Source organism: Taudactylus pleione, unplaced genomic scaffold (assembly GCF_031769625.1).
Source record: "Taudactylus pleione unplaced genomic scaffold, aTauple2 ptg000120l, whole genome shotgun sequence".
Taxonomy (NCBI): domain Eukaryota; kingdom Metazoa; phylum Chordata; class Amphibia; order Anura; family Myobatrachidae; genus Taudactylus; species Taudactylus pleione.
The window spans coordinates 6,455,539-6,473,872 of NW_028284522.1; the positions used below are offsets into that span (position 1 = coordinate 6,455,539).

Here is an 18,334-nt window from a genome sequence, read left to right on the forward strand (position 1 = left end):
TGATAGGTCTCAGTGACTTGTCTCTTATATTGCAGCAAGTGATAGGTCTCACTGACTTGTCTCTCTTATATTGCAGCAAGTGATAGGTCTCAGTGACTTGTCTCTCTTATATTGCAGCAAGTGATAGGTCTCAGTGAGTTGTCTCTCTTATATTGCAGCAAGTGATAGGTCTCACTGACTTGTCTCTCTGATATTGCAGCAACTGATAGGTCTCAGTGTCTTGTCTCTCTTATATTGCAGCAAATTATAGGTCTCACTGACTTTTCTCTCTAATATTGCAGCAAGTTATAGGTCTCACTGACTTTTCTCTCTTATATTGCAGCAAGTGATAGGTCTCACTGACTTTTCTCTCTTATATTGCAGCAAGTGATAGGTCTCACTGACTTCTCTCTCTTATATTGCAGCAAGTGATAGGTCTCAGCGACTTGTCTCTCTTATATTGCAGCAAGTGATAGGTCTCACTGACTTGTCTCTCTTATATTGCAGCAAGTGATAGGTCTCACTGACTTGTCTATCTTATATTGGAGCAAGTGGTAGTTCTCATTGACTTGTCTCTCTTATATTGCAGCAAGTGATAAGTCTCAGCGACTTGTCTCTCTTATATTGCAGCAAGTGATAGGTCTCACTGACTTTTCTCTCTTATATTGCAGCAAGTGATAGGTCTCACTGACTTTTCTCTCTTATATTGCAGCAAGTGATAGGTCTCACTGACTTTTCTCTCTTATATTGCAGCAAGTGATAGGTCTCAGCGACTTGTCTCTCTTATATTGCAGCAAGTGATAGGTCTCACTGACTTGTCTCTCTTATATTGCAGCAAGTGAAAGGTCTCAGTGACTTGTCTCTCTTATATTGCAGCAACTGATAGGTCTCAGTGTCTTGTCTCTCTTATATTGCAGCAAGTGATAGGTCTCACTGACTATTCTCTCTTATATTGCAGCAAGTGATAGGTCTCAGTGACTTGTCTCTATTATATTGCAGCAAGTGATAGGTCTCAGTGACTTGTCTCTCTTATATTGCAGCAAGTGATAGGTCTCACTGACAGGTCTCTCTTATATTGCAGCAAGTGATAGGTCTCAGCGACTTGTCTCCCTTATATTCTAGCAAGTGATAGGTCTCAGCGACTTGTCTCCCTTATATTGCAGCAAGTGATAGGTCTCAGTGACTTGTCTCTCTTATATTGCAGCAAGTGATAGGTCTCAGTGACTTGTCTCTCTTATATTGCAGCAAGTGATAGGTCTCAGTGACTTGTCTTTCTTATATTGCAGCAAGTGATAGGTCTCACTGACTATTCTCTCTTATATTGCAGCAAGTGATAGGTCTCAGCGACTTGTCTCCCTTATATTGCAGCAAGTGATAGGTCTCACTGACTTGTCTCTCTTATATTGCAGCAAGTGATAGGTCTCAGTGACTTGTCTCTATTATATTGCAGCAAGTGATAGGTCTCAGTGACTTGTCTCTCTTATATTGCAGCAAGTGATACGTCTCACTGACTTGTCTCTCTTATATTGCAGCAAGTGATAGGTCTCAGCGACTTCTCTTTCTTATATTGCAGCAAGTGATAGGTCTCAGCGACTTGTGTCTCTTATATTGCAGCAAGTGATAGGTCTCAGCGACTTGTCTCTCTTATATTGCAGCAAGTGTTAGGTCTTACTGACTGGTCTCTCTTATATTGCAGCAACTGATACGTCTCAGTGACTTGTCTCACTTATATTGCAGCAAGTGATAGGTCTCAGTGAGTTGTCTCTCTTATATTGCAGCAAGTGATAGGTCTCAGTGACTTGTCTCTTATATTGCAGCAAGTGATAGGTCTCAGTGACTTGTCTCTCTTATATTGCAGCAAATGATATGTCTCACTGACTTGTCTCTCTTATATTGCAGCAAGTGATAGGTCTCAGTGACTTGTCTCTCTTATATTGCAGCAAGTGATAGGTCTCAGTGAGTTGTCTCTCTTATATTGCAGCAAGTGATAGGTCTCACTGACTGGTCTCTCTTATATTGCAGCAAATGATAGGTCTCACTGACTTGTCTCTCTTATATTGCAGCAACTGATAGGTTTCAGTGTCTTGTCTCTCTTATATTGCAGCAAGTGATAGGTCTCACTGACTTGTCTCTCTTATATTGCGGCAACTGATAGGTCTCAGTGTCTTGTCTCTCTTATATTGCAGCAAATGATAGGTCTCACTGACATTTCTCTCTAATACTGCAGCAAGTTATAGGTCTCACTTACTTGTCTCTCTTATATTGCAGCAAGTGATAGGTCTCAGCGACTTGTCTCCCTTATATTGCAGCAAGTGATAGGTCTCAGCGACTTCTCTCTCTTATTTTGCAGCAAGTGATAGGTCTCAGCGACTTGTCTCTCTTATATTGCAGCAAGTCATAGGTCTCACTGACTGGTCTCTCTTATATTGCAGCAACTGATAGGTCTCACTGACTTGTCTCTTATATTGCATCAAGTGATAGGTCTCACTGACTGGTCTCTCTTGTATTGCAGCAAGTGATAGGTCTCAGTGAGTTGTCTCTCTAATATTGCAGCAAGTGATAGGTCTCAGCGACTTGTCTCTCTTATATTGCAGCAAGTGATAGGTCTCAGTGAGTTGTCTCTCTTATATTGCAGCAATTTATAGGTCTCAGTGAGTTGTCTCTCTTATATTGCAGCAAGTGATAGGTCTCAGTGAGTTGTCTCTCTTATATTGCAGCAAGTGATAGGTCTCAGCGACTTCTCTCTCTAATATTGCAGCAAGTGATAGGTCTCAGCGACTTGTCTCTCTTATATTGCAGCAAGTGATAGGTCTCAGTGACTTGTCTCTCTTATATTGCAGCAAGTGATAGGTCTCAGCGACTTCTCTCTCTAATATTGCAGCAAGTGATAGGTCTCAGCGTCTTGTCTCTCTTATATTGCAGCAAGTGATAGGTCTCCGTGACTTGTCTCTCTTATATTGCAGCAAGTGATAGGTCTCAGCGACTTGTCTCTCTTATATTTCAGCAAGTGATAGGTCTCAGCGACTTGTCTCTCTTATATTGCAGCAAGTGATAGGTCTCAGTGAGTTGTCTCTCTTATATTTCAGCAGGTGATAGGTCTAAGCGACTTGTCTCTCTTATATTGCAGCAAGTGATAGGTCTCAGCGACTTGTCTCTCTTATATTGCAGCAAGTGATAGGTCTCACTGACTTGTCTCTCTTATATTGCAGCAAGTGATAGGTCTCAGCGACTTGTGTCTCTTATATTGCAGCAAGTGATAGGTCTCAGCGACTTCTCTCTCTTATATTGCAGCAAGTTATAGGTCTCAGTGACTTGTCTCTCTTATATTGCAGCAAGTGATAGGTCTCAGTGACTTGTCTCTCTTATATTGCAGCAAGTGATAGGTCTCAGTGACTTGTCTCTCTTATTTTGCAGCAAGTGATAGGTCTCACTGACTTGTCTCTCTTTTATTGCAGCAAGTGATACGTCTCAGTGACTTGTCTCTCTTATATTGCAGCAAATGATAGGTCTCACTGACTTGTCTCTCTTATATTGCAGTAAGTAATAGTTCTCACTGACTGTCATGTGCCAAAGGTGCTGATAAAGGGGTCCATTGAGCCCTGCATCAGCTCTTCCCCTATGAAGTCTGTGGAGCCACTCAATCTCTACCTGGAATCGATTCATGACTCTGTTTCTCTGTCCTCATTGGGACAACTGAATCCCAATTGGGGTGGAAGTTGGGAAATATGTCCAGATCATGGCAAGAGTGGCAATGAATCTGATCCTTTCAAGGAAGGGGAACAGAACAAGAGGTGGCCCAACATGTGAGAGTGCTGGTCTCGCCCCTGTGACACATAGGCATGGCTTTAGTATTCGTGGCCCTGTCCACTTTTCATGCACATTTTTTCCGATTCCCAGTCACCGAAATTTGGGTGGTATGCAATTGCATAGGAAGACACCAATGTAAGACAATTTATATTTTATGAGTAATGTCTATGGTATTGATTTCCAAGCCTTGAGTGCCTTGAAACATTTCACAGGTGTACTATGAAAAGGTTCAGGGCCACATCTATAATTAAACAGTTGCAAAGGAAAGAAAAACAACATAGAAATGCTGGCAGCTACTCCACAAAATAAGGAGGCTAAAGGTATAAATAGGTGCAACTCTTAAACGTACCATTTACTTAATCACAATGTGGTCTGTATTATTTTTTGCAAGCATCGTAGCAGTTTCTACAGAACCTATAACCTATCATGGGTAAGAATAAATGTTATATTCACAAGGTTCATAATAGTTAATTATTCTCGCTGAACTATGTATATTTATTTTTATCTTAAGGGACAAAGTGTTTCGAGTAGAGCTACAAAATTCTGAGCATGTGGAACTTCTGAAGTCTATAGCTTTTAACACAAAGGTACTGTATTATATAGCATTATATATTGTTTTTGCTCCTTTGCTTTAAAACACATTGAAGTTTATTATCAATTTTACTGAGAAATAAATACACTCACATTGTTTCACATTAGCCAAGTAAATTTACAATGAGGTTTTATTTCTAAAAGGGAAGGGTTATAGCTTAGACCTTCCAGATATCTTATATTTCTTTATTACATTGTTCTGTTGAGAATCATTACTTTTGAATCTTGGAAAACATTCTTTGTAGTGAAATGTTTATGGCTATTGTTTTGTTTTTCTGTACTTCACAGTGGGCTCTATTTATTAACATTATTTTTACTAAAATAAAGTGAAAAAGGGTGTTTTCACACCCTTTTCACATTATTTTAGTTTCACCTAAAGTTATTACAGGGCAATTGGAGTAGAATTAGTAAAATTCTACTCCATCCCCTAGTATCACAGATCGCATTTCCCATAATTGTAATGAGAAATGTGATCTGACCAGAGTTACTAAAAATAAATTGTAAAAAAATACCGGGGGAAGCCCTGTGATAATAACGCCACCTGGAGGTGGCGTTATCCAGGGTCTCCACCGGTTACCGGCTCCCATTCTGCTCTAATGGGGAGAGCAGAGGCGGGAGCCAGTACCAGTAATCAGCTATGTGGTCTAAACAGACCGCAAGCTAATTGCTGTAAAAATAAAGCAAAAAAAAACTAAAACATTTTCTTTTTACTTACCTGAATCCAGGGACCGGTGATCGGGCCTCCGGTGATGGCTCCTCTCCAGTCAGCTGGTCTCCCATAGTGCACTGCGGCCCGGTCATTAGGTGATCGGGTCCCAGTGCAGTATGGGAGATCACCTGATCGGGAAGCCCGGAGAAGATCACCAAAGGCCAGGAGGATGCAGGTAAGTGTAATGAAGGGAGGGGGGGGTCACGGGGGGCGGGGCTTAGCATCGGTGGGAGGTAGCAGCGACGGTGGGTTGGCGCATGCGCGGGCTCTTAGTCGCGGTATTTTTTTTGAAAATACCGCGACTAGAGTGCGGATGGGATCCGCAGGGACAGAGCTTTATCGCAAGCTCTGTCCCTGCACGGGATTTATAGTAAATCCCTGTGATATTGCCTGAATTTGCAATGCGAATTCACTCGGTAATATCACACTGCAATCCGCATTCAATATGCGGATTGTAGTAAATAGAGCCCTATGTGACAAGGGAAACAATGTTGATTTTTTTTTGTTGGTTTTTTGCGATCTCTTGTTTTTCTTCTCTCTCTCTCTATACATAGGCAATCAATACATATACAAATATTAAAATAGATGTGATGGCTGCCAGGTTGGAATGCTTACTGTTGAAAAGTGAGGTTGTTAGCAGAACACTGCAGTACTGCATCTATCTGATAGTGTTAAAGGGGTACCTCACATAATACTGAGAGCTCCATTTAATGAGTAATAACCAGACTTGCCAATTCTCCCTGATTGTCAGGCAGACTCTCATTGTTGTGTCAACCTATTGAACATGTCAACCTTTTAATTGATCTATTTTCCTGTTGACCATCTAATGTCGATGTATTATACCACACCCATAAACACCACCCACTAGTCAGAGAGTGTTAGTCCATAGGTTAATGGGCCAAAGGGATTATCCCTTTTAACCTGAGTGTATGTGCCTACAATGGGTTTTTAAAGAATCTACCCCTGGTGGACCCTGCAAGGAGCTGCAACCTGAAGAGTACAATTGACTTGGATGGAGGCACTGTATCAAGAAGAAAAAGGGATGATTCTTATTGTAATGTTTAACCCCCATCACTCTTCTAGGTGTAATGAGGGGTCCTGAGGCTCAGGGACTAAAAATTAGTTAAAATTATGAGAATATCATTAAAGACAATTTTTTTTGCCTGTTCCTGGCTGACTGATAATAATCCTACATGTTACAAACGATCCATTTGTCTGTGGACAATTTGTCTGTGGAATTAATTGTACAGAGTAAATGATACATTTGCTTACTACAATTTGTTATGAGAATCAATTTGCTTAAATAGAGTTAGGAAGTGTTTGTTCTTTGACCCTTATACAGTAATTGCTTAACAGTACTGATATTTAGCATTTCCATTATGGTGACAGACTGCAATTCATTGTAACTTTGGCACATTACTGTGGTGTTATATTATTTTTATTATATAATCCATTTGTCTGGCATGTCACTCTATTGTCATTCTGCTTCAATAGGGAAAGTGCGAGACATAGCTGAATAACCAAATTGCAATACATTAATATGCCTTTTAGTGTCTATTTGGGAACCTCAGATTGCCAAGGTATTCTCTATCAACTAGGGACATATAAGTATGAAATCTAAAATTATGAAATGTGAACCAATATATTATTAAAATATATACTGTCACCATGTTATCTAGTTCCCAAAAAACATAGCAAGTTCAAAGTGAGGATCATTTAGTAGGATGCCAAGGATGCAGCTGTCCAAGGATTGTTTTGGAAACTGCCAGATAGAAAACCTGAACAGATTTTATTATAGAACATAATGTTATTCTGGAATGCCAGGTTTTCTGGAAGCAAAAACCAGCAATTGGGACTGGGAACAAGGGACTGCTCAGCAGGTGAAAGATACTGGCTGTGTTTACAATTATTACATGGGAGGAGTGAGCGTGGACAGTGCCAGATTAAGGCCCTCATGGGCCTGGAGCTGAAATTTACAAAGGGCCTATTGCGTGCTCCTGCAGGGGGTGTGATTACTGATATGGGGGTGTGACTAGTGGTGTGGGGGTGTGGTCTGGGGCGTGGCTAACACCATGAAGTATAGCTACCCACCTACATTCAACTGTCTCAATCTCCCTCCCCTCTTTGATTATATGAACCATATACCACCTGGTTTATTAATAAAATACAACAAATTTTACTAAGAAAGTGTTTTAACAGAAACATATCTGAGAATTGCTAGTTTCCAATATCCACCATTAATATTTACAATTATACAATATTTACAAAGTAAAAGGTGCAGAACATGAAGACATAATAAATAATACTAAATAAATATTAAATAAAGCTAAAATAATATGCACATTATTAAATATTAAATAAATATGAAATATGTGAAGTGTGACTGCAAAAATGGCTCCATAAGTATAGGGCCAAACTGTAAAAAGGTACACTGTTTGGAATTTGGTACATAGGGGTCAGACCGCAGTCTCCACAAAGAGTGTGATCGGGATCCTGCTGCACCATTGTTGGCCCAGTGTCAGTATTTTAGGCCCTCATTCAGAGCCGTACGCTCTGAATGAGGGCCGGCCTCCATAAAAATGGAGCGTCCTCGTGGACGCTCGTATAGGCTGTGGGTCACCACCCACAGCCTATACGAGCGTGCATTTTGATGGCCGCGATGGTCGTGACCATCGCGACCATCGAAACTGCGAGCCGGAGCCTGCGGTTGAGGTTTTCAACCGCAAGCTCCGGAGTGATTTTGGCTCTATCAGAGCCAAAATCACTCCCACTGACATCACTAGTGATGTCAGTGGGCCGGCTTCTGACGGGAGGCGTTCCCGTGGGAACGCCCCCGTCAGGGAGGCACGCCCCCGGCACGCCCACCAAAGGGGGCGTGCTGTCAATCAACATCGACAGCACGCCTCCTTTGATCAGACACAACGAGCGAAGGACTTTCCTTCGCTCGTCGCGTCTGGCGCATGCGCACGACAGAGCTCCCTCTGTTGTGCGCATGCTCAGTGCATAACATCGACCCACTTGCGAGCGGACAGCCGATCGCGAGTGGGTCTGAATCAGGCCCTTAGTTTGGTAATTATTATGGACCTGATTCACTACGCATCGCAATATTGCGTACGCATGCAGTTCAACTACGATAGCAAGCCAAACCACTGCGATCGCAATGCATCCTCAGCACTACATAAGGACGCCCACTTTACCATAAGCACATCTGTAATACTTAGCAGAATAGCGAAGCCATCGGTACAATCAGGTACCATCGCGGCCTCACGCACAGTAGGACAAGTCCTGACCTTACTCAGTAATGCTAACAGCCACGCACGCTGAGACCTCACGCTGAGTATGGCTTCGCAGTGACTAATTTATGCACCACCCTGAAACGGCGTGCGAACGCAGTGGCATGCCTGCATTTCCCCAACCACCCCACCGTCACCACCCACAAACAGCACTTCCTGTCAATCACTCTGCGATGGGTCTGCGTAGCCTTCGCAATGGCCGGTTCGCGCCCTGTGATGCGTACTCATGCGCAAAATGCAACAATCGCCCGATTGTGTGCGTAATCGCAATTGCAATCGGTAATGAACCAGGCCCAGTGTTTGTATGCAACCTGATAAAAATGTTAATCTTTCACCTCCCTTCCTATCTCAAATATTAAACTTTTATTTGCCGTTGTCCCAGACATGCAAAAATCAAACATGCTCTCTATATATATTCATAATATATATATATATATATATATATATATATGTATATATGTATATATTTCTATATATTTTTATTAACATACTTTTTTTATTATATATAGATATGTATTTTTAGGTATATATAAATATATATATACATATGTACTAATATAGATATATATATATATATCTGCACAGCATATATAAAATGTATATATATATACACACACACACACATTATATATATACATATATATATATATTAATTAGTATAAATGTGTGTATATATTATAAATATTTTGAGTACACTAATTCTGCTCTCCCTGCATTATGTGTACAATGTATACTACTACAGTACAGACAGCAGCAGTCAGGCAGCCTGGCCAGCAGGACTGACATGTACCTTACCTCAGGACTGCCGGACCACCTTCACACTGAGCTGCTGTGTGTGCCTGCTGGGTCTGCCCATGGCCATACTGGTGGATATAGCTGGGGGCGGGGCTGGCTGGGCTGCTTCAGGCTCTTGGTGCGGTGGTGGCTGACGGCAAGCATGTGACGTCACACGCAGTGCGTCACGTGGTGCGGAGGCGGCACTGCCGATTGACTGCGAGTTAGTGGCGCTTGAGGGCTACTAAAGCCCTCCGGGGGCCGCAATCATGTTGTTGCTTTCAACTTTGAGCCACAGGTGCCGCGGGTGGGGTGCGCAGCCAAGGGGCGGGGCCTCGGATAAGCACTGCAGGCTGCTGTAGAAGGGTAAAAAAAACCTGTCTGTCTACAGCAGTGCATACAGGCACAGCACAGATCCTTCTGTGTGGGCCTATTCTGATTGTGGGCCTGGATCTGTAGCTCCATCAGCCCCATTAGTAATCCGGCCCTGAGCGTGGAATCCTAACCATGGTGGTACAGGGGTGGAGACTGGTGGTGGATGGACCGCTCTCTCATCTTCCTCCCTGTGTAATGTTACCCCGCTGAGCCAGCACCTAGTCTGCCTAATGGAGCTCTATACATCAGGTTGCTCAGCCTGTGCAACCACCACTCACTGTTTTGTACATGTGGCATAAAATAGAAATGCTCCTACAGGTGCTGCAGCCTTGGCAGCTATAAAGCATGGTCTGCAGTCCTTCTCCTGCTTCTGGATGTTTTTCCAAGAATCAGGTGAGGTGGTTATAACCCAATCATGAAAATGGGGGGAGAATGCTGGTGGTGCATAATGTTGTGCCTAGGGACTGACCTCTAAATCCACCCCGGCTTGTGTTCATACATTTAGCATGGTAAATGTGTATGGTGCTGTCGTAAGCAAGTAGTAATAAAATGCTTAGTAAGGTTTAGTAGTTTGGACCATTAGGTGCACCTTAAATATATTGGCAAAGCATAGGAGGCCACTCACGTTGATCGCCAGTGTTTCTGCAGCTCCTCTTTTATTGTAAATGTGTAATTTGCACCAAATATTACCAATGGTATTGTTACACAGCAGAGGAAAGGAAGATATACCAAGAAATATGTTTTGGGCAAGAAATTTGTTGAGATGAATGAAACAAGGAAATTGCATCTTATTCTGTACCAATTGCTTAAATGATATAGAAAAATGAAGGTCTAGATTTGTACTCCTAGAAATATTGTCAATACAAAAATATGCTTTCCATGTCTGTGACTCAAATAAAGTCATGTGCTAGCCTTTATTCATGAGTTGCAATGTCACTAATACACCAAGTCTTGAGAACACAGTGTTTTATATGCAACTTATGGAGTCCTTACATCTTTGATGAATTGCCCCAAATCCCTGTTCTGCTGACCCAGGGAATGAGGAAAATTCAACATGTTGACAATCTCAATTCAAAGATCCGGACCTAAAAAGGGTCGGAATCATCAAGTCGGAATTTTTTTACATGTTGAATTTCCCAGATCTGCAGCTCACTGATTATCAATGTGGATCAGATAGCGGATTGGGTCAGATTGGCAGAAAGGGGAATCGGGGCTGTGGATGTATGGCCCTCATAAGTTTCCCTAAATTTCATACAGGCACGTACATGGTGCTGTCCCTTTCTTTGTATTATTAATTTTTTTTTATTGAAACTTTGATTTTTAGCACCTGGCTTTGCCTTTAAAGTAATTGACACTTAACATCCCGTGGTAAAAAAAAAAAAATGTAGAAAAACAATCATTTTGTCAAATCGCTGTTCATTTATTTGTGGGACCTTGGGTTAGGGAAGTTGCTACTTAGTTCCTCCAGCCCATAGGAACCAGGAAGATTACCAATGCTTTATAGTGCATGGCTGGTAGTCTCTGGGAGCAGGGCGGAATGTTTCTTTTTACAGCACTCTTGATTTCCTATGACAGATGGCTCCCATGCTGTTTGTCTCCTTACTTTACTGGAAATCAGCCTAGGCTGTCTGCTCATTCTGCTCCTCGGATTGGTTTAGTATTTGCTGAATTATTTCAGGACCTTTTTCCATTCATTTCAATGAGACCAATCATTTTAATTGGATATCATCATGTCACGTACATGCTGGAAAAGCCATTGAAAATAAAGGATCACTGAAGTGCAATGAAAAAGCTCTGATATTTTTAAAATTACTTTTAACAAATTACAGTGTTGGAACTGAATGTTTAAGCAGTGGATTTTTATTTTGTTTATACGCAATTTATGGAGATTTTCATCCATTCAAACATTGACTACTAGGGGATTCTTCACTCCCTCATCTGCTCTATTGCTTATTGCAAAGTGTGTACTTCTACAGTATGCAACTATTAATAAATACACACTATAAGAATTTACAGATGACATCTTGTTTATTTTCTTAAGTAAGTCTTTCTGTGAGGTCTAAAAAAATAAGATTACTGTAAACTTTACACTATATTGAGGTGCATATGACATTACACTTATCAAGAGTCACACGAGACCATGGCTGCTGACACGGCTTGGATACTGAGGGGCATGACCACTGGAGGAGGCATAGTCACACCTCTATGGGCTCTATTTACTACAATCCGCATTTTGAATGCAGATTGTAGTGTGATATTACCGACTGAATTCGCTTTGCGAATTCAGGCAATATCACAGGGATTTCCTAAAAATCCCTTGCAGGGACAGAGTTTGCGATAAAGCTCTGTCCCTGTGAATCCCCTCCGCATACATTACGGTATTTTGTCAAAAAATAGCATGCCATGTGCCAATGCATGCGCCGACCGACCGTCGCTAAGCCCTGCCCCTGCTGCTAAGCCCCGCCCCCTGTGATCACGGAACCCCCCCTGTGACCCCCCTCAGCGACTGCCCCTCCCTTAATTACACTTACCTGTAGTGATCGGTGCTCCGGTGATGTCCTCCGTGGCTCCAGTCAGCTGACATCCCATCCTGCACTGGGACCCAGTCAGGTGATGACCGGGCCTCAGTGCAGACTGGGAGACCAGCTGACTGGAGGTGAGACATCACTGGAGCCCCGTCACCGGTCCCTGGAGTCAGGTAAGTTTTTTTTTTTACTAATTATTATTTTTGTTTTTTTACAGTGTATCAGCTTTTGGTCTATTGAGACCACACAGCTGATCACTGGGGCTGGCTCCGGGCTCTGCTCTGCCCGTTAGAGCAGAGCAGGAGTCCGGTAACCGGGGAAGACCCTGGATAACGCCACCTCCAGGTGGCGTTATTATCACAGGGCTTCCCCCAGTATTTTTTCACTATTTGTTTTTAGTAAATCTCAGGCAGATCACATTTCCCATTACAATTATGGGAAATGCGATCTGCTTACTATAAATAAGTGATAATTAGAGCTTGGAGTTGAGTTTTACGAATTCTACTCCAATTGCCCTTTAGTAAATTTATGTGATACTAAAATAATGTCAAAAGGGTGTGAAAAGTCCCTTTTTCACTTTAGTTTTCACTTTAGTTTAGTAAAAATAATGTAAATAAATAGAGCACAGGAGGTGTGGTTATGCCTCCCCTGCACCCCTGGGCAGCCATAAGGGCCCAGGTAATTGGTACTTGCTCCTCCGCTTCTCAAGCCCCCTCTGCACATCACTGCTGTTACCAAAAGACATGTTTTATATTTAATGTTATTGCTGTTTTAAATTAAGCAGACGCTTAGTAAACTTAGCACTAAGTCTATGGCTTAGTGAATGCCTCCATTCCTCACCTTAGATTATGATGCTTCACCAGCCATGCAGCCATGTAGTCACTAATATAAATATATTAGTAGACATATCACTCAGTCCTATAAGATCAGCACATTCAGCTCCTGAAGCACTTTGCTTTTATAAAGATTACAATGACTTCATTGGCTACAGTTTGTTCTGTCCCCTCCCACTTCAGTACTGAGAAGGTAATGATTTACTAATTAAAGTGCTTAGACGTCAGTTTGATGCATCTTAAAACAAAAAACTATTGTTTTGAAAACTGAAATATCATCCAATCTTTTGTTCCTAGTTCTTTTAAACATTTCATCTCTAATTTAAGTGCATACAAATACACACAAGGGGTTAATGTTATCAAACTGCTGAGTTGTATAAAAACATCACTGCAGGAAATGTGAAATGGCACAATGACATTTTTTTAATTATCTCTGGAAGAGTAGGAGTTGTACAGTAACTGCAGAGTGGCCACCAATAAACACAAACTCCTACAGTCTTCATTCCTACATTTCTGCATACAGTGCACACAGATGTTGGAAACTCTATAAAACAGTATATCAGATAAACACATAGCACTCTAAAGCATTTCATCTGGTCATTTAAATTTTCAGCTAGACATAGCAACAAAATGTGGTGTAACTTTATTCCTAATCCCCAATATTTTTTTAGAAATATTTAAACATTTGCTAGTACTTTGTCTCTGTTGCAAACGTTAATTAGACACCGAGTTAGAGTGGATAACAGTTTTCATTATCAGGTATTAACATTACCATCCACCATAAACTAACACCATAGAAATTAAATTAACCAGCATGGACTCCACTGATTATATACGTTCACACAAGAGGTTTATAGGCATTGTTACAGGAAGACCAATAATGCTCTAGGAAATCCAAATATTACATCCTCATTTTCCGTTTCTTAATTAGTTCAGTAACATCTGTTGGCTTCAGTTCAGGACCAGTGTTAACAGATAACTAATCCCGAATATGGAAAGTATATTTTCATCTGACTGAAACATGCAATGATTTTGCTATCACATATATACCCGTAGACTACATTGCCTTAAAATGTATTACTTTATGTATCTGTTTTACCTTCGAATAGAAGGCATTGATTGGATTGGGCATTTCTAGATAAATTTAACCTATAAGCATGGATGCTGTTTGAATTTCACCTACAATATGTGCAAAAATTACACTTTGTTTTGCAGGATGTGATTTTTAAATTAGATTCAAGGGATTAAAGCTTTGCTTTTATTGGGGCATTATGTGGCACGTGGGTGGCCTAGAGTCTTTTTGTTTTCCTAAAAGAGCTCTTCTTTTTTGAGTGTCTCTAATCTAGAGAACAATTTTGAGCCAAGGACCATAGCCAGTTGAGGTGGTGAAGAAATACTCCCGACACATGTTATCCTGAGGGCATTGTATTATGATTGGGGAGAGGCCATGCCCCCGTGCTTGTCAAGAGCTTCTTTCTAGGGCATGTTTCGAAAACCCTTAGCATAGGTCACCATCCATGGGCTTGAGATATGGGGACTATGAGGACTATGGCCCTCATTCAGAGGCGGTCGCAAGAAGTGATCGCTCTCTCTGAATGAGGGCGGCCGCTTGTTTGTTTAAGTGCGGCCTCCTGGTCGCTAGCTAAGCTATGGGATACCACCCACAGCTTAGCGACTGACCAGGGTGATGGTTGCGATGGTCAAGACCATTGCGACCAATGGGGCTTGTGATGAGTCCCTAAGGTTGGGTCTCGGCAACCGCAAGCCCCAGGGAGCTTCCTGCTCTGATCGAGTAGGAAGCTCCCCACTGACATCACTGCTGATGTCAGTGGGGCCACCCACAAAACGGCAGGCGTTCGCTTGGAAACGCCTCCGTTTGTGTAGCCACCCCCCCGCCCCACCTACAAATTGGGGTGAGCTGTCGATCGCCATCGACAGCCGCCCCTTTTGTAGTGAGCTCTGGAGCGAGAGAATTTCTCTCTCGCTCCGGGGCTTGCGCACGCGCAGTGCAGCCGCTGCGCGTGCGCAGGGTCTTAACATCGACCCGGTTGTGAGCGCTCAGCGCTTGCGACCGGGTCTGAATGAGACCCTATGAGTGCAGTGCATAGCTGGGAGCTGAGTTAAGGTGGGCACACATTAGAACAATAGTGGCACTATTTCCCATATCAGAACAACAAATCGTGCATATCGCATTATGTGTATGCACTATTGCATGTTCCCATGGATGACATAGCAGATCGACTGATTGACCGTGCTGCACGGTCAATTAAATGATATTGTTCCATCGTCTAGTGTATACCGGTAATCTGTGATGGACCAAGGCAAGGGGAGATCGTCCCGTCCATCAGCACAATTACCGGTCATTCTAATGTGTACCCACTCTTAGTCACATGAGACTTACTGTAGCACAAAAGGTCAGTGCGGCATGTGCTGAGCTGTGATTGGTGGAGTTCATCACATGCTTCTCTGACCGATGGACAAGATCAGCAGCCTCATGGGAGGGATGCATCAGAGTCTGAGCAAGGCAACAGTGCCTGCTGGGCCTGGGTAATGTTGCAGACTGCTGAGGAAGAATGGAGCCCCCATAATGAACAGAAGCAGTGAGGTATTTACTTTGCTGGATACACATATACAGCTGTATGTAACAGTGATGTGCATTGAGGTCAATGGCTGGGGAGACACTGGCTGATTAACACTCTTCCCTTAAAAAAAAACAGTAACCAGCACCAGGCTGAAATAACCAGGAGGATAATGTCATAGCAGGGGGTACACTCATTGTGGGCTCCCCCTGCCATCACATTAACCACTCTTAAACTAGTCAATCACTTTTCCTCGGAAAGTGGGGATCCCGAAAAATAATAAAAATTAAGTGTCTCCTCCCAAGCAACAGTGCTATGCCCCGCACCCCTGGTGGCGGTGGGTGCTGGGTTCATGGTATGATAGCATTGTTCTTTACAGGCAGCCTACAGGTCCCAGCAAGCCTGCCCCAGCATGCCGGCACATGGAGAATCACAAGTGCCTACATGCCCGGACATTAAGGGCCCTCTGGAACCTGTAGTCTGCCTGTAAATTATTAAAATAAATACAAGACACATGAATTTTTTAATAAAAGTTTATTATGCAGCACCTTCACCTGGGGGGCGGTGGTCTTTGAGCTTGTTTGCATGGCCGTCGCCTCCCCACGGCTTCCGAAGTCTTCTGTCTTCGGGAGCTCTTGCATGCTCTTCCCACTGCTGGTGGAACTGCCAGCCACTGCGTCACGCTGGCTTATAATAGCCAGCCATGGGGAGATGCAATTACGTCACGAGCAGTGATTGGCTCATGGTGGCTATCTTTAATTTCAAGAATGACGCTGAGGCGCCATTTCTGAAATTTGCAGCATTGCCGAACTCTGTAGAATGGCTGTCAGGGACTGGATCCTCTAGGATCCAGGCCAGCCGCCATGCCAGCTATCTCTGCTGGGTCCCACCACCTCTAACTGCCGCACCTTCTTTGAGTCCCGCCACCGCTTATGCCCACACCTCCGCCGTGACCCTGCCGCATACCCACCCAGTGATTACAGCGGATCCCTTACTGGATTGGCTGTCCAATCACATCTGCCTGACTGACAGTGGTGTGCTTTCATGTGGGCTGAAGGCACGTCCTGTCAATTATGCATTTGTATAGGTGTTGCCCTATATTTTCAATGTTCAATGGGCTTTTACAGCCCATGGCATTGCCCCGCCTTCCGCTTCAGACACTTTTCTATTGTCAGCGGGAGGCAGCGTTCTCACTGCCTCCCGACTGATTTTTACTATAGAATAATGGAAAGCAGATATTTATGACACAGAATCTGTGTTATAAATATTCTCTTTGTATTATTTTAATCATAATGACAGGTGAGACTCTGCCTCCCCTGCTTCCCCGGACTGCACATCCCTGGTATGTAACATGTCTGACTTATTAGAGGATAAAGCTTAGGGAAATTGAGTTTGCGTATTTGTTTATTTTTGGCCATATTTGTAAACATACAGTACAGACTACTGACACCTCCTGTAGTGTTAGGACTAAACAAAACCAATTTAAATGTGCAGCTATTTACATCCTACTGAAATCTTTTTTTTTAAATAATATTTTTCGTTGTGTAGTGGTGTCTGATAATTCCCATGTGTGGCCTGATTGCAATGTGTACTGCATTATTAGTTGTTGCATGAATTGCTGGATTGGAGGAATTGGGAGGCCCTATGTCTGTACAGTATTTGGGTGAAGTCTGACTTTGTAGTCACTATTTTGTGTGTGTTCAGATGCGGCAATTGATATGTATATTGTTTTTTTTCATACTTGAATTTTTTCTTGTTTTATGCCTGCAGAATATTTGCAGTGGTGTGTGTGTGTGTGTGTGTATGGTGTACAGGGTGCATACATTGAGCTTGAATCTAGTACAGTCCTGCGAGCCGTTCTCACGGTGAACTCTCCTTGCATTATGGTCTCTGTAGGTTCAGTGCACTGTAGTGATAAGCTCCTAAGCTAACGCCAAACTATAATTTCCAGCAGCGTGTGGGTAACCGTCCTTGTCCTCTCCCAGTGCTGGTTGGATAAATTGTATGTACAGGGATGCACTATTAGCTGCATGAGTTCCCGGAGCTGCATTGTAGCACTGCTTTAGTGTTGTGTCTGTTAGTGAGAAGACTGGGAGAGAGCAGTGATGTACACATACAGAGGCGAAATCAGCAAAAGCAAAGACCCCTCAGGCTTACTGATCTCTGTCATCAGATAGGTGGTGTGGTGGTTTACTCCATCTGCCACGAGGAGGCGACAGTCAACATTATAGGGGGCACTAAAATGAAATGATATCTTGCCCCCCCCAACCTAAAATTGTTGTAGATGCCCCTGATTGGCACTATGCAGACAACGCAAGAGTGAACCTTAATGCTGGAACTTTACGTGCCTACAATACTGACCTATTCCACTGTCATACATGGTACAAGCTAAATTTAATTGCAACTACTCTTATCTCTAACAGGAATTCAGTGGTGTATATATAATGGGCGCAGTGGGTGGAGTTCACACGGGCACCCTGCACCTGTTGCAATTACTTACCCTACAGCCTATGGCACCATTATTCCAATTAGTTTTTCTGTGCTATAGTATTGAACAAATCACCGGAAATATGTTGCTGGCACCGTATTTCTGAAGATACAGTATGGCGCTTGTACATAAAAGAGACTGGCACTGTAATAGAGCCATCTTCTGTACATGCCCGGTGCCGTATTCTCAGGGGGAGAAGGACATTTGAATGCTGGATCCCTCCGGCCTTAAATCACCTATGCAGGGATCATTTGATTGATGTAGATGAAGTTTATACATTGGGCCAAGAGGTGTATCTCCAGATACTGGGACGGCAGCATAAATTGTACTTTTTCCATAAGAACTACTGATAGTTTGGTAGTGTGCATTTTGCTGTAAGAT

The 18,334-nt window shown here is 42.8% G+C and overlaps 1 protein-coding gene across 1 annotated transcript in view; it reads left to right on the top strand.

Moving 5' to 3' along the window:
- Positions 1–4,151: 4,151 nt before the first annotated feature.
- The window catches only part of LOC148524198 (carboxypeptidase B-like), a 33,324-nt gene continuing 19,141 nt past the window's right edge, over positions 4,152–18,334 (top strand). The window contains exons 1-2 of the mRNA XM_088472085.1: positions 4,152–4,216; positions 4,298–4,373. Coding sequence (XP_088328211.1) covers positions 4,152–4,216; positions 4,298–4,373 — 141 coding nt within the window. The remainder of the gene's footprint in view (positions 4,217–4,297; positions 4,374–18,334) is intronic.